This window comes from Crinia signifera, chromosome 9 (genome assembly GCF_055691185.1).
Source record: "Crinia signifera chromosome 9, ASM5569118v1, whole genome shotgun sequence".
Lineage (NCBI taxonomy): Eukaryota > Metazoa > Chordata > Amphibia > Anura > Myobatrachidae > Crinia > Crinia signifera.
Window position 1 is genome coordinate 119124714 of NC_139225.1, and position 12972 is coordinate 119137685.

Genomic DNA, 12972 nt, shown 5'->3' on the forward strand with positions numbered 1-12972 from the left:
CATGTAAACATATTAAATATAAATGTACTGAGGGATAAGTAGTATGTTCCTTTTGCAACTTATTAGGGAAGCCACTTTAGATAATGAGGAAACATGATTAAATTCAGCTCTATTGTGTCAATGTAATTTGCTTGCAAAGTTGATTATTGTAGCACATGGAAATAATTGAGGAGGGTGATGTGATTTAATTGATGTGTGAGAGGATGTTTGCTGCGTGCATACTAGTATTTGGTTTGCTAACATTTGGGGAGTAGAGCATGTTCGTTAGCAGACTGAGATGAGTGTGCGTACGAAAAAGTGTGGGTGCGTGCGACCAGTTACACGTACGCGCAATGATAGTCCACCCCCCTTCTTAGTATGGTTGCGTGCGAATGATTTCGCAAGCACTGTGGGCGTGCCTTCGCCCGATGCGTGCGTGTGGTTTTTTTTCGTAAGAGTGCTTGCGAATGTGCATGCAAACGCATGAACCTGAATGAGGGCCCTAATGTCTTTGCCTTGCCGTGTGATTGGATTCTGATTTGATTAAATAAAAAGGCAATTGCACCTTGTGTACAACCATACATACCTACATGACCCTCTCCATGAGGGAGAAAATGCTCTGCTACTGCCTAGAAAGTAGGATTGCCATCACCTGTGGTGAAACACCTTTCTTATTTACAGTCTCTTATATAGCGCAGCAGATTCCGTTGCGCTTTACAATAGTAGACAGTGATAAAACAAACTGGGTAACAAGACTTGAAGGTAGGAGGGCCCTGCTGCAAGCTTACAATCAATTACCTAGCTCCCCACAGGGGATGGCAATCATACATTACCAGGGAAGTCCAGGAACAGAAGCAGCTGAAACAGCCCCACAGCATAACACCACCATCTCCATTCTTTACATGTTAAGCATTCCATACTGATTTGCCAAGCACTAAGATTAAGTCAACAGTGTTTATGTTCAAAGTGCACATGTGGTAGAGGATTTAATTTTTTTAAATACATTGGGGCAGATGTATCATAGCAGCGCTTATCGCGCCGCTATGATACTTCCTGCTTCGCCTCAATAGCGAGGCGAAGCAGGAAGGGACATCGACAAGATGTATTAACATCTTGTCTGCCGAAGCGGGGGAGCGTTAACTCCCCCCTTCGGCGATGTCCCTTTCTGGAGATAGCGCATCAGTTAATACTGATGCGCTATCTCCTGTCCCCCGGCCGGCCACACTGGGCATGCGCGGGATCTCGCAAAAACCGCGAGATCTCCAGCGCAGCCCAAGCCAGACGCAGGGCTAGCGTTGTCCCCATAGTGGGGGATAGGACAACGCTAGCCCTGAGCTGGCGAAGCGGCCGGGGCGAATTAACGCCTTGAAGGCTGTTAATACATCGCCCCGGCCGTTAATCCCTGCACTTAACACTGGTTAATACATCTGCCCCATTTTTTTTTAAATCACAGTTGGACTGCAGTGACATGTGTGCCCTCACTGGCATAAAGATATAAGAGAACAAGTTACAGACTCTATTAAGATCTGTAGACAAACTCATCTACAGATCACTGTGCTTCTAGGAACTATGCTTAAACTGATTGACTACAGGTTATCCCAACTCCACACACTAAAAAACTGAGAATAGTCCAGAGAAACTTCAGATGAAAACTGAATAGAATAAGGAGATCAGAATGCAATAAGGTGTTCACCTTTGTTTAATAAGACTCTACTAAAAGGTAAAAAAAAACACTGTAGTTCCACCTGTAAAACAAATCTTACAATAACCACAGTACACACATACATTTATTAAACATACATGAACATTTACATACATACATACATACATACATACATACATACATACATGTGTACCTTCATCCCATGTCTTCCTTTGGTCCTCTTGTCCAGTAGAATCCATAGGAGTACGTGTAAAAAAAAGAATACTCACATAATCCAGTTTAGATTGGTCCTCTTCTGGTCCAAGAAGGCATCGCAGGGGTTAGAAAAACGCAGTTTTCAAACCTAACAGAACCAAGAAATCAATTTATACACATGTATTCTCTTCGCCCTACTGCCTTGCCTACAGGGTGCATTATATCACTTGAAGACAGAGGAGCCAATCAAGGAGCACCACATAAAAAATCCCCATAGAAGAGTACCTGTGGGAACCTTGTGGTTTGTGGTAAACCATCAGGTCAATTAGGTCAGGTCAAGCTTGTGGCTCCTGGGTTCCTATAGTCATCTGGAGGCCCGGCAGTTGTGGGGGAGAGGATCTAAATGTATAATCTATATGTATATTACAATAGGATGTGGATTAAAAGGTTGACAGTAATAAGGTCAACCCAATTAGGTCAATATGCACTAGGTCAATACAATGAAAAGCTAAACAGGAAAATGGTCAACACATGAGAAGGTTCACATGTGTTTCTCACTTTTTTTGGTGTTAAAATTTAGCACGTGGACCCCAATTATTGTACCACTTTACCACTCCCAATTGTAGCCCAGGTGGATGGAAAAGTATGAAAAAGCTTTATATTTTTTTAAAAAAATTAAAAAAGTGAAAAACTCCCATGTTACCATGTCCACATTTTGCTAGTGGAAGACCTATTGACTATCGAACCATAGTCCGGATCCCATTGTAGTATATACCATGATGTAATTAGTATTGGACATCAATTCAGGCTTTTTTTCTGTGTATGCTCAAATTTTTCAGGAAACCAAAACAGCACATGCATTACCCTGTCTGTATACACAAAAGTGCTATTTGTGTACGGGATCGCTGATATTAGAAATGAAGTAGTCAAGCGATGGGCGTTCCTGGGCAGCGACTAGGAGGTGGTCACTTGTGAAACTTCAGCCATACCACACCATTGGTACTGCACAGGAATGCTCATTGCCATTGGTTGATGATGATGATGATTCTGACTTACAATAGCCACACACTTACCTCGCTACCAGCTATAATGAATTGTCATCTCTTAGCCCATAACACATTTTTCCTTATTGTTCTGTGCAGCAAAGTAACACTGCGTCGCTCTAGTAGCATGGATGAAACTGGTGAAGTGGTTTGGTACCTAGCTCTTTGCCTACTCTTAGGTTGGATAATTGTTGGAGCATCCCTTCATAAAGGAATAAAATCATCAGGGAAGGTACAGTAACAATACATACTCGTCAGCACTCAATCCAAAGTATCCCTCTTTGTGTTGTTGTTTCCTGCCATTGTTATACTGTATGTCTCTGTCATTCCACTGTATACTGTACAATCTGTGCCAGTGTTGCACATGTATTACAGCTGTATGTGCCTCTAAAAGTACATATGTGATGTAGGGCGTATTTTGTGGGTTATTCAGACATGATCGCTGCTGGGTGATTTAGCCGAGCCCGGCAATCTGATAGCCGTCTTCCGCCAGAGTAAATACCCACCCTGTGAGTTCTGTGAAAGGCTTGCGTAAATATCACAGATTGGCGAATAGCCACAAATCTATTTGTTATTTTCTCACCATCTAATGATTTTCCTACTGTGTGCAGTCTGTGCGTAACCCGGAACCAACTCTAATGCTGCATACACACCAGTGGCAGTTTTTACCTATGGGCTGCAGGTCTGCAGCCCCTCCAGTAAAATCTGCCACTGTGCTCAGCCTAAGTGAAGTCAGATGTAGTCCGTGAGACTGCACTGGCTTCACTGTGACTGGCAGTGACTGCCTATTGTAAGTCTGACCTAGCAATCCCACTGGGAGGTGTTCCCTCCCTACAGGACTGCCAGTCCAGGCTGCTATAGGCAAAGAACTGGCTTCCTGTAGGAAGTCACTGACTAACTTGACATTCAACCAAATTCGGCTCCTATGGGCTGTGGGGTATGAGAATGCGCAGTACAGTTGCTGACACTGTGCATGCACCAGTCCCTTTGAATAAATATGCACTGTACAGGCGCCGGGACCATGAACAGAAAGCAACTGCAGGGGGGCGGGGGGCTGGTTGCGGGTGTGTGCCAGAAATCAGGTCTGAAACAGGCCCTTTGTTTTCTTATTTAATAATATACCTAAAACTACATAGCTCTAAACCAAATGTCTGGTTTTGAGGCCTGTCGCCATAAAGTAATTATGATTTTGTGACACCCCCCCACCCCGCCCTCCCTCCGATGGTGCGGATGTGCACATGCACCTGGATAAATATGGGCATGTGCAGACCCCCTTTGCGAATGCCTTCAGCGAGTAGCATACTCACCAAAGGGTTTGCTTTGTGAAGGAAGGAAGGGGGCGGGCAGGGGAACGCCCAACATTTTATGGGCGTCCCCATTAAAACGCTGGATGTTCCCCTGCGAACGCGAGTGTGTCAATGCCTGCTCGGGGCGGGCGGCTGACGTCACATGACATCAGCGCCTGCCCCAAATTCAGCCATCTCCGACAGAAATAAAAGTCAGTCTAGCCTGACTTTTATCTGCGAACAGGTGAAAAATCATTCAATGGTGAGTGACCATGGAATGTGTAAGCGTACCCCTCCCCTCGCATGCAAATGGGGGATTCGCACCTGTTCGCTAGGCAGCAAACATACGCAGCCAGGCCCTGAAACAGGCCCAATGTTTGCTGACGTTGAGGAGATGCATGTGAGTACATGGTGCAAACGGCATCCTCTTGTACAGACAGTATAGGCCAAGGACAATCTATACCATTTCCAAGAATGTGACAATTGAATATGTCCCTTAGTCAACAAATAAATGACGTTTTGTACATTCTGATTTCCAGGTAGTGTACTTCACTGCCGTATTCCCATACGTTGTCCTTATCATACTACTGGTCCGAGGTGTGACCCTAGAAGGGGCATTTGAAGGCATTGACTTTTATATTGGGAGACAATCAAACATTTCAAAAATAATGGAGGCAGAGGTAAGTGTGATCACTGCACACTAACATTTATAACTGGTCTCATTGCATGTAATAACTATATTTATGGTCATAATTGTGAACCTTCCATAAAGTGCTATTTTATAGGTCACCAATATGACTTCACCTGGAGTATTCAGTACAGTTCTGGTGGCGATTATATGACTTAGTAATTCAGGTAGTCCTAAAAATAGATTTATAGGTTTATGAGCTGTAAAAGCCGTGCTATGGAAAGCCGTCCGCATACCGCTGACAGTGCCGGGCAGGGGTAAAGCCACTCATTGTGTATGCACTGAGCGGCTCTACCCCCAGTAATGACAACAATCATCACTGTCCATACATGCTGGGCAAACTCGACCAGTGTGTATGGCCCTTTAGCCCTGGAAGCCCAAAAGATTAAGACTGATTTTAAATCACTCAACATTGACCCAAAATCGAAAAACATCAACCAAAATTTACAGTGTCCAGTGATAATGCACATCAGCTCCTAACTGTTTTTCAAACTCAGACTGTAACTCACAGGTAGGAGCTGATTGGCTGGTGCATTATCACTTCACCAGGCTTAATACATCTGCCCCATAGTCTCTTGAAGGCCCACTTTAAAATCTGGAAATGTGGGATGGTACTGTTCTTGTTATAAGAAGATCTGTTTTGGCTGATAAGCTGGAAATTGGGGTATGGTATAACTTACCAGCAGTCGGGATTCTAACGGTCATTTCTCTGACATTGAAATCCTGACATTGGCAAACTGCACTCACCACCTGTTTATTCTTCCTCTCTGGGAGTTGTGTACTCCCGTGAGGGAAAATAGCCCAGCTGTCTGGATCCTGACATTCGGGATACCGATGTCTGAGAAACTAATGTCATGTCCCTGTCTGACATTTAAAATAACTTTATAAAATGGAATCACTTCCAGCTCACACCAACCCTTTTTTATGCATTTGAAAGATTAAACCATTTCTGGCTGCATAGTCAAATATTAACATTGGGCTGTGCTGTCAAACTACAAGTCACAGCAAGTCTCCCCCGCATGTAGGGACTTGGAGAACCACAATGCGTGCAGGGCATTTAAGGGTCCACTGGGACTTTTAGTTTAGTTGGGACCAATGTAAAAAAACAAGCATTCACACACGCAAACAAACATACTCACCTTGACACACACTCCAGACACAGGTCGCTCCCCTTGTCCAGTAGTATTCCAAGGGGTTTAAAAAAATGCTGTTCTCGAAGCCCGCACTTGATGTGACACATCTATGTATAGTAAGATGCAGTTCTTCCCAAGAATAATAAATCCCAGTGATGTCAGTTACTGGAAGCCCCCTCAACCTAGTAGGGCCGAGCTTTACCTTGATTGGATGTAGTCTTCTCGATGGAGATGGCTACTGTTCATCTAATCAGGTGGGGAACTCCTTGGCGCTCAACCTGGATTGGTTTAAGGGAAATACCCTCATTCTTCAAGGGCGGGGTTTGGAACAGCAGTTTTTTATTTATTTATATGTACTGTATGTACACATGTGAATATTTAAAAATATATATACATAACCGATTATAAGAAATTGATTACAAATAAAGAATATATTTACATACAGTAGATATTTAGTTACGGCGTTCAGTACATCCATAACAGCCTATCTTTGGAAATAAGTGTTAATTAAATTTACTTTATTCTTCTACCTGTAAGATGCACAGGCTAAATATGCATCCACAAGCATACTATCTCTGCAGGTAATAAATAAATAAATAAAGGTTTTTTAATAGTAATATCAATTTTATAGAATTGTACAATACATACTGTATGCTGTGATTTCTAAAACCGATCTGGTTGTAACAAAAAACTTTGGCATGTCTGAATTTTTTTAAATTATACAAAATGATACACACATTGCATCAAAGGGCAAAATGTAACTTTACTTTAAAAATGTGAATTTAAGAACCATGACAATTATACTCCCATGTTTTGGGCAAAATATACTGCTACTGAATGTTATAGCAAATACACGACCAAGGCCCAAGGTACCTGAAGCAGCTTCTGATTCCAGACTGTCCCAGCCGATCACTGCGATCTGTAGGTGAAGGACTTTTAACAGTACCTAGAATCTCCCGTAATTCATCTGGGGTTTGAGCTTTTAGCCATGCGGCTCCGATTCTATGGAACTCCCTTCCCCACACAGTTCGTGAGGCCCTTCAATAAACAGACTCAAGACTTTCCTGTTTACTCAAGCATTTCTGTAATTTCCTTAAGTATCGTTTATGAAAAGCTTTTCTATACTTCACTGTTCCTATTCTGTATTCAATTAATTTCATCTATTAAGCACCTTGAGTCCTATTGAAGAAAGATCGCTATATAAATACATTTATTATTCATTATTATTATTTGGGATACATAGGGATGGCCGGTGATGGGGATGCCAGCAGTCAGAATACCGATGCCGGCATCCAGATGGAGGAAATCCCGACAGGGATCATGTAAGCATACTCACCTCCCCCTTAAAACCCACCAAAAACCCTAACCCTCATTCCCTGCAGCCTAACTCTAACTCTCCAATAAACCTAACCATGCCCGCTAGTGACTAACCCCAACCCTAACTTTACTAACACCTAAACCTAAGCCCTCTGGCACATAACCTAACCCTAACCTTCTCCTCTAAGTGTATGAGTGGGAGAGGGGGTGGGAAAAGGGGATCTGGGAGGGGATAGATCTGAGCAAAAGTGACACTGGATAGTTTAGGTAGTATCGTTGGGTCTTGTTCTGAAATAGGTTACCACAGTGACTTAACATCAATTAGCCAAATAATTGGTAGATATTGACGTGGCGGTGCTCCCCTGAGAGTAAAGGTCATGTATCGAAAGTAGAGAAGAAAAGTACTCTCTTTTGTTGGAGTGCCCCCAAACAAAAGAGAGTACTTTTCTTCTCTACTTTCGATACTTCTCCTCTAAGTGTCTAACCCTAATTCTCCCTCTCCACAGTCTAATCCTAACTCCCCCACTAGTACCTAAACCTAACCCTCCCTTCCCCTCCCCTCCCCTGTGGCCTAATGTTACCGCTGTGAGCATACTTAAATTCTGGCACCAGCATCCCCACTGATGATGGCAAGGCGGCAGTCTACTGGTGTTATATGAGATGCTGGTTTTGATATTGTGACTGCCGGCATCCTGTCCACTGGGGCTCTGAAAACATCACAACTAGTTACAAACATATCAATATAGAGGAAATCATGCACTTATAGTTTTAAGCTTTTTAAATGTAAAATGAAATACCACAATGAATTAATTTTGAATAAATGATTACATGGGTAATGTGACATCATAAGTCATAAACAAATCATCTTCCTATTTTGCCATTCATTACAGGCTTGGAAAGACGCCGCCACCCAGATATTCTTTTCTCTCTCCACGGCCTGGGGAGGACTTATTGCTCTATCCTCCTACAACAAATTCCGCAATAATTGCTACTCGGACGCCATTGTGGTTTGTGTAACAAACTGTGCAACCAGTGTGTTTGCCGGATTTGCCATATTTTCCGTACTCGGACATATGGCTCATGTGTCGAAGAAATCTATTCCAGAAATAGCAGATTCAGGTACGTACAAGTGTGAAGAGCTTACATGCTCTAAATGACTGTAATACAGCAATGACTATGTAACAGAAATAAGTATCGCTGTACGTTGTAGGGCTATGGAGGAAAGTAAACAGGGCAGCGCTGTTTATGGGGTTCAGAAAATGACTATGCATTTTCTTTTAATTATCTTCTTCTAGTTTGTTAATAGCTATCCATAGAACATAAATAATCCAATTGGGTTTTTATTATGATGTAAATGTAGCGAGGGTGGTTCCATTGGAGCACAAGCTCTAGGTATCGAAAACTTCAGGGGGCATCATGCAGGCCACTGAGGGGACACTTAACCACAACACAGGTCCCATGTAACCTGGTCCAGCCAGCAATGGGCTGCTCCCAGATGAAGCCAAGGAAGACCCACAGGTCATGCCACCGCACATCGTCCCATCTGCACTGAGACTGCGGTGGAAGGTTATGGGGCTGAGGAAAGTGTTGGGGCTTGGGGCTGAGGAAGAGGATGGCCCTGTGGCTAAGGAAGGTGATGGGTATGTGGCTGAAGAAGGTGAAGGACTGAGAACTGACTATGATGATGTGGCTGGGGGATGTGGCTGAGGAAGGTGATGGGGCTGTGGTTGAGGAAGGTGATGGGCTGAGGAAGTGATATGGCTGTTGATGATGATGGAGGCTGTGGTGGAATAAGGTGATGGAGATGTGGCTGAGGAAGGTGATGTGGCTGAGGAAGTGATGTGGCTGTGGATGATGATGGATGCTGTGGCGAATAAGGTGATGGAGATGTGGCTGAGGAAGGTGATGGGGCTGTGGCTGAAGAAAGTGTTGGGGATTTGGATGAAGATGGTGTTGGGGGTGGGGGCTGTGGTTAAGGAAGATGATGGGCCGTCGCTTAGGAAGTGATGTGGCTGAGAATGATGGAGGCTGTAGCAGAATAAGTTGATGGAGGCTGCGGCTGGGGAATGTGTTGTGGGCTTTGCCGAGAAACCATATCTCCACCATATCTTTGCCGAGGAACCATATCTCCACCACACTTTATCACTGTCACAACTATTTGAGAACGGATCATAAGTGAGACTGTAGATGGGACTGGAGGAGAATAAACAGTCAAACAATTTAGGTCAGAACCACTGGGACCAGAAACAGCAACTGCACAGAATAGTAAAGATGCAACAGGTCAGAAGCAGTTTTTAGCATTCAGTTCATGTATATAACAGTCAGGGGTCAGAGCAAATGGATATCCACAGCTACAAAGGCAAGGTGCAGATGTCAGTCTGGGATTTTAACCATTTGAGTGCCAACAGCTCTGTGAGAGATATGCTAAATATCGACTAAAATTGCCAGCGTCGCTCACATTTGTTATATGAATTCAAATAAATACTGTTGTGTAAGAAAAGATTATATTTGCTATAAAAGGTAAACATTACAGGTCATTATGATGAATAAAAATGTTTGCCTGGCAATTTTCACACCAATATTGCCACAATGCCGCAGCGAGGGGGGTTTGAAGAGCGAGGATGTCTAATTTTGGGCGAGGAAAAGCCATCCAATTCCCTTGTATTCAATGTTTTGCCAGATCCTCGCCGTCAGTGTGGTGAGCCCCGCCATTTTAATGGCCACACTCGCAGTTTCCACACCAAGTGAAGGGGAGGCAGTTAAATACTCTGACGGCGAGCTCGCCATCAGAGCATTGAATACCTCTCATAGGGTTAAATATAGGTAATTTCAGATTATGTCATCAGAAAGGACAATTCATTGTGCTCACACAAATCCATGTACTGTAGCTGCACAACATAAAAAGATCATAAATAATAATAATTATAAATAAGCAAAAGAAAGTAAAAAAGTTACAGATGTCTTTAATTACAGAGGAATTACACGCCCCCCAAAAAACAGTACATCGCAGTTCGAAATTCAAATAGGGGAGCCACACCAAGCCATTCCAAACTGACTCACTGGCAGTGGGTATGACTCCCCTATTTGAATTTTGGGCTCTTCTGCCGCCACTGATTACTACCCAGGGCCGTTGTAAGGCTTCTCAGCACCATAGGCCAAACTTCACTCCTACCCCCACCCATACTGCCACCAATACCCACTTTCCAACACCTTAATGCATACTTGCCTAACATTCTGGAAAAGCAGGGAGGCTCCCAAAAATCAGGTGGTCCTCCTAGTGCCTGAGGAATGTGGGCAAGTCCGCTGCTTTCCATGAAGGTCCTCTTTGCCACCCACAATAGAGTACAAGGAGGAGGGCCAGCAAAGTAGGGAAGTATGCCTCTAAGGAAAGAATGGAGGAGAGGTCTTAGAAGTTCCACAGCTGCCACCTGCATTAAATACAACAAGGATCCTCATAGGCATCCTTGATTTTTTGATACGTGGTTTGGTTGCGCCCCCCCAGATCCCGGCGCCCAAGTCATCTGCCTAAAGCTGCCTAATGGTAGAGCCGGCCCTGTTACTACCACAGTTAATAGTGCTTGAAATCCTAAACTAGGTACACACTTAAACAATGTAACAAACTATGCAATAGATGCTCCTATCTCACTTACAGTTGTAAAATCCCCCAAAACACACGTTATGGAGCCTACACACTATGCAATCTTTGTAACAATTGCACAATGTATAATGGCAAGGGATTGTTTCCAAATAATTGTTCCTGTACACACTATGCAATCTTCATCTAGAACAGGCTGATCCAGTCCAACATACTGCATTGTGTTTGTTGTATGGACAAAATACCGCACCATGAGCAACATATTGTACATGCAATGTGCAGCACATCAGACAAATAGATAACCTATGTTTGTAAATGATAGAATCTGTAAACACATTGGGCCTGATTCAGGTGGTCGTTCGTTAATTAGTGAGCAGCTTGCCGCCGTACGAACGAATGCTGACATATCCATTTGCATGCGAACATACTGTTGAAAAATCAGCATTCTTAATGCCGGCATCCCCATTACCATTGTCATGCATATATGTATCCCGTGTGCATAAGGTGTATGTATAATGTGCACATATATGGTATATGCATGAGAATTACATTTGTTGCAGTAGTATACTTATTTCTTCCATTTTGCCTTAGGCTTTGGTTTGGCATTTATCGTGTATCCCGAAGCTTTATCACAGTTACCGATTTCTCCTCTTTGGTCGTTCCTGTTTTTCTTCATGCTCCTCACCTTGGGTCTGGACTCTCAGTTTGCAATGATAGGTAAGAGTGCTTTTAAAATCCACATGAACTCACTTTAATTGGACTTCTATTACACTGTAACGGGCATAATGCACATACCCGATGTCTGTATTGCCACTCTTAAACTGGGTACACACTTAACCCTTTGCAGTCCAAATTTTTATTTTGCAATTCAAACAGTCTGGTTTAAATATTTAAATTAATTGTAATCTTTTATTTTATTTTTATTCAAAAATGGTCTACTGTACATTGAATGTTGAACAATGTTAATATTCTTATTTTAAAGTGGCTCACCATTGGATCTTCTACAAGTGCTAGGGCTGTTGAGCCTGACTAGACGTTGGACCTGAAAGGGTAAAAGATTTATCTGTCCAATCTGTCTGGTGGGAACAAAAATCATTTACTTACATATTCTGGAAAGGAGACAAAAACAATTGTTTGGATACACTTATTAAATCAAATGGATTTAACCTATTTGTCTGAATGACCATTGTCGGTTTCCCAGTGTTTAGGAGCACATGGTTGACTGCCGTTTGCTTTTATACATTACCAGATCTTTGTTCCCAAGATTGGACAGATAAATCTGTAGGTTTGTGCCCAGCATTATTAGCAGCACTACAGATGTATTTTAAGGCTACACTTAGGATTCTAAAGCTCCTTATGAAGGGCAAATGAAAACCTTGCTGGTGCTATTGGTGAGGGTTCTGCATAATGCAGCCTGCGAGGGTTCTTGTAGTAAGCTTTTGGGCTTTCCCACTTCATAAGTCTCCCTAACGCCATCTAGGGGTATGGAGGAAGCAGCAAAGCACCAAATAAATCTCTGATTTCCCCAGTGTTTTGATGTAAAAAAAAATTTTTTACCTGGAGAAAAACTTGGCACAGATAAAATACCCCCCTTAGCATGCAAGGGACACACTCATATGATAACGATGAGATTGAAAAACGTTGCTCACATTTGTTATATAAATTCAATTTAAAATGTGTAAAAAAAGATTATATTGCCTATATAAGGTAAATATTACAGGTCATTATGAGGAATAAAAATGTTTGCTTGGCAATTTTCACACCTTTTTTGACAAATTTACTGTGCACTCAAAGGGCTAAACTAAGCGATATCCATTTCCCATATGCAAATTATAAGTGATCCAGAGGGAAATTACATTAATGTGCACATAATCCTGCATTCACTTCGTCACCTATTGGTACATGGTTTTGACCAATAGAGAAATATTTTACTTTGTGATCCTTACTGAATTACCCCCATTCTACAGTAGGGAATGGTTAGGTTAAAATATTTAACCAAATCCATCTGAAATTTAACCATTGGGATTCTGCTTTTGCCATGCTGGTGGTTGGGGTAGTGACTGCGGGGATTTT

At 42.6% G+C, this 12972-nt stretch overlaps 1 protein-coding gene across 2 annotated transcripts in view; it reads left to right on the plus strand.

The window, feature by feature from the left end:
* Positions 1–12972, plus strand: part of LOC146035892 (sodium- and chloride-dependent neutral and basic amino acid transporter B(0+)-like) — a 41639-nt gene that overhangs the window by 15671 nt on the left and 12996 nt on the right. For both annotated transcript variants that reach the window (XM_083159590.1, XM_083159589.1), the window contains exons 5-8: positions 2980–3112; positions 4706–4846; positions 8195–8423; positions 11491–11616. In XM_083159590.1, the coding sequence (XP_083015716.1) occupies positions 2980–3112; positions 4706–4846; positions 8195–8423; positions 11491–11616 (629 nt within the window). The remainder of the gene's footprint in view (positions 1–2979; positions 3113–4705; positions 4847–8194; positions 8424–11490; positions 11617–12972) is intronic.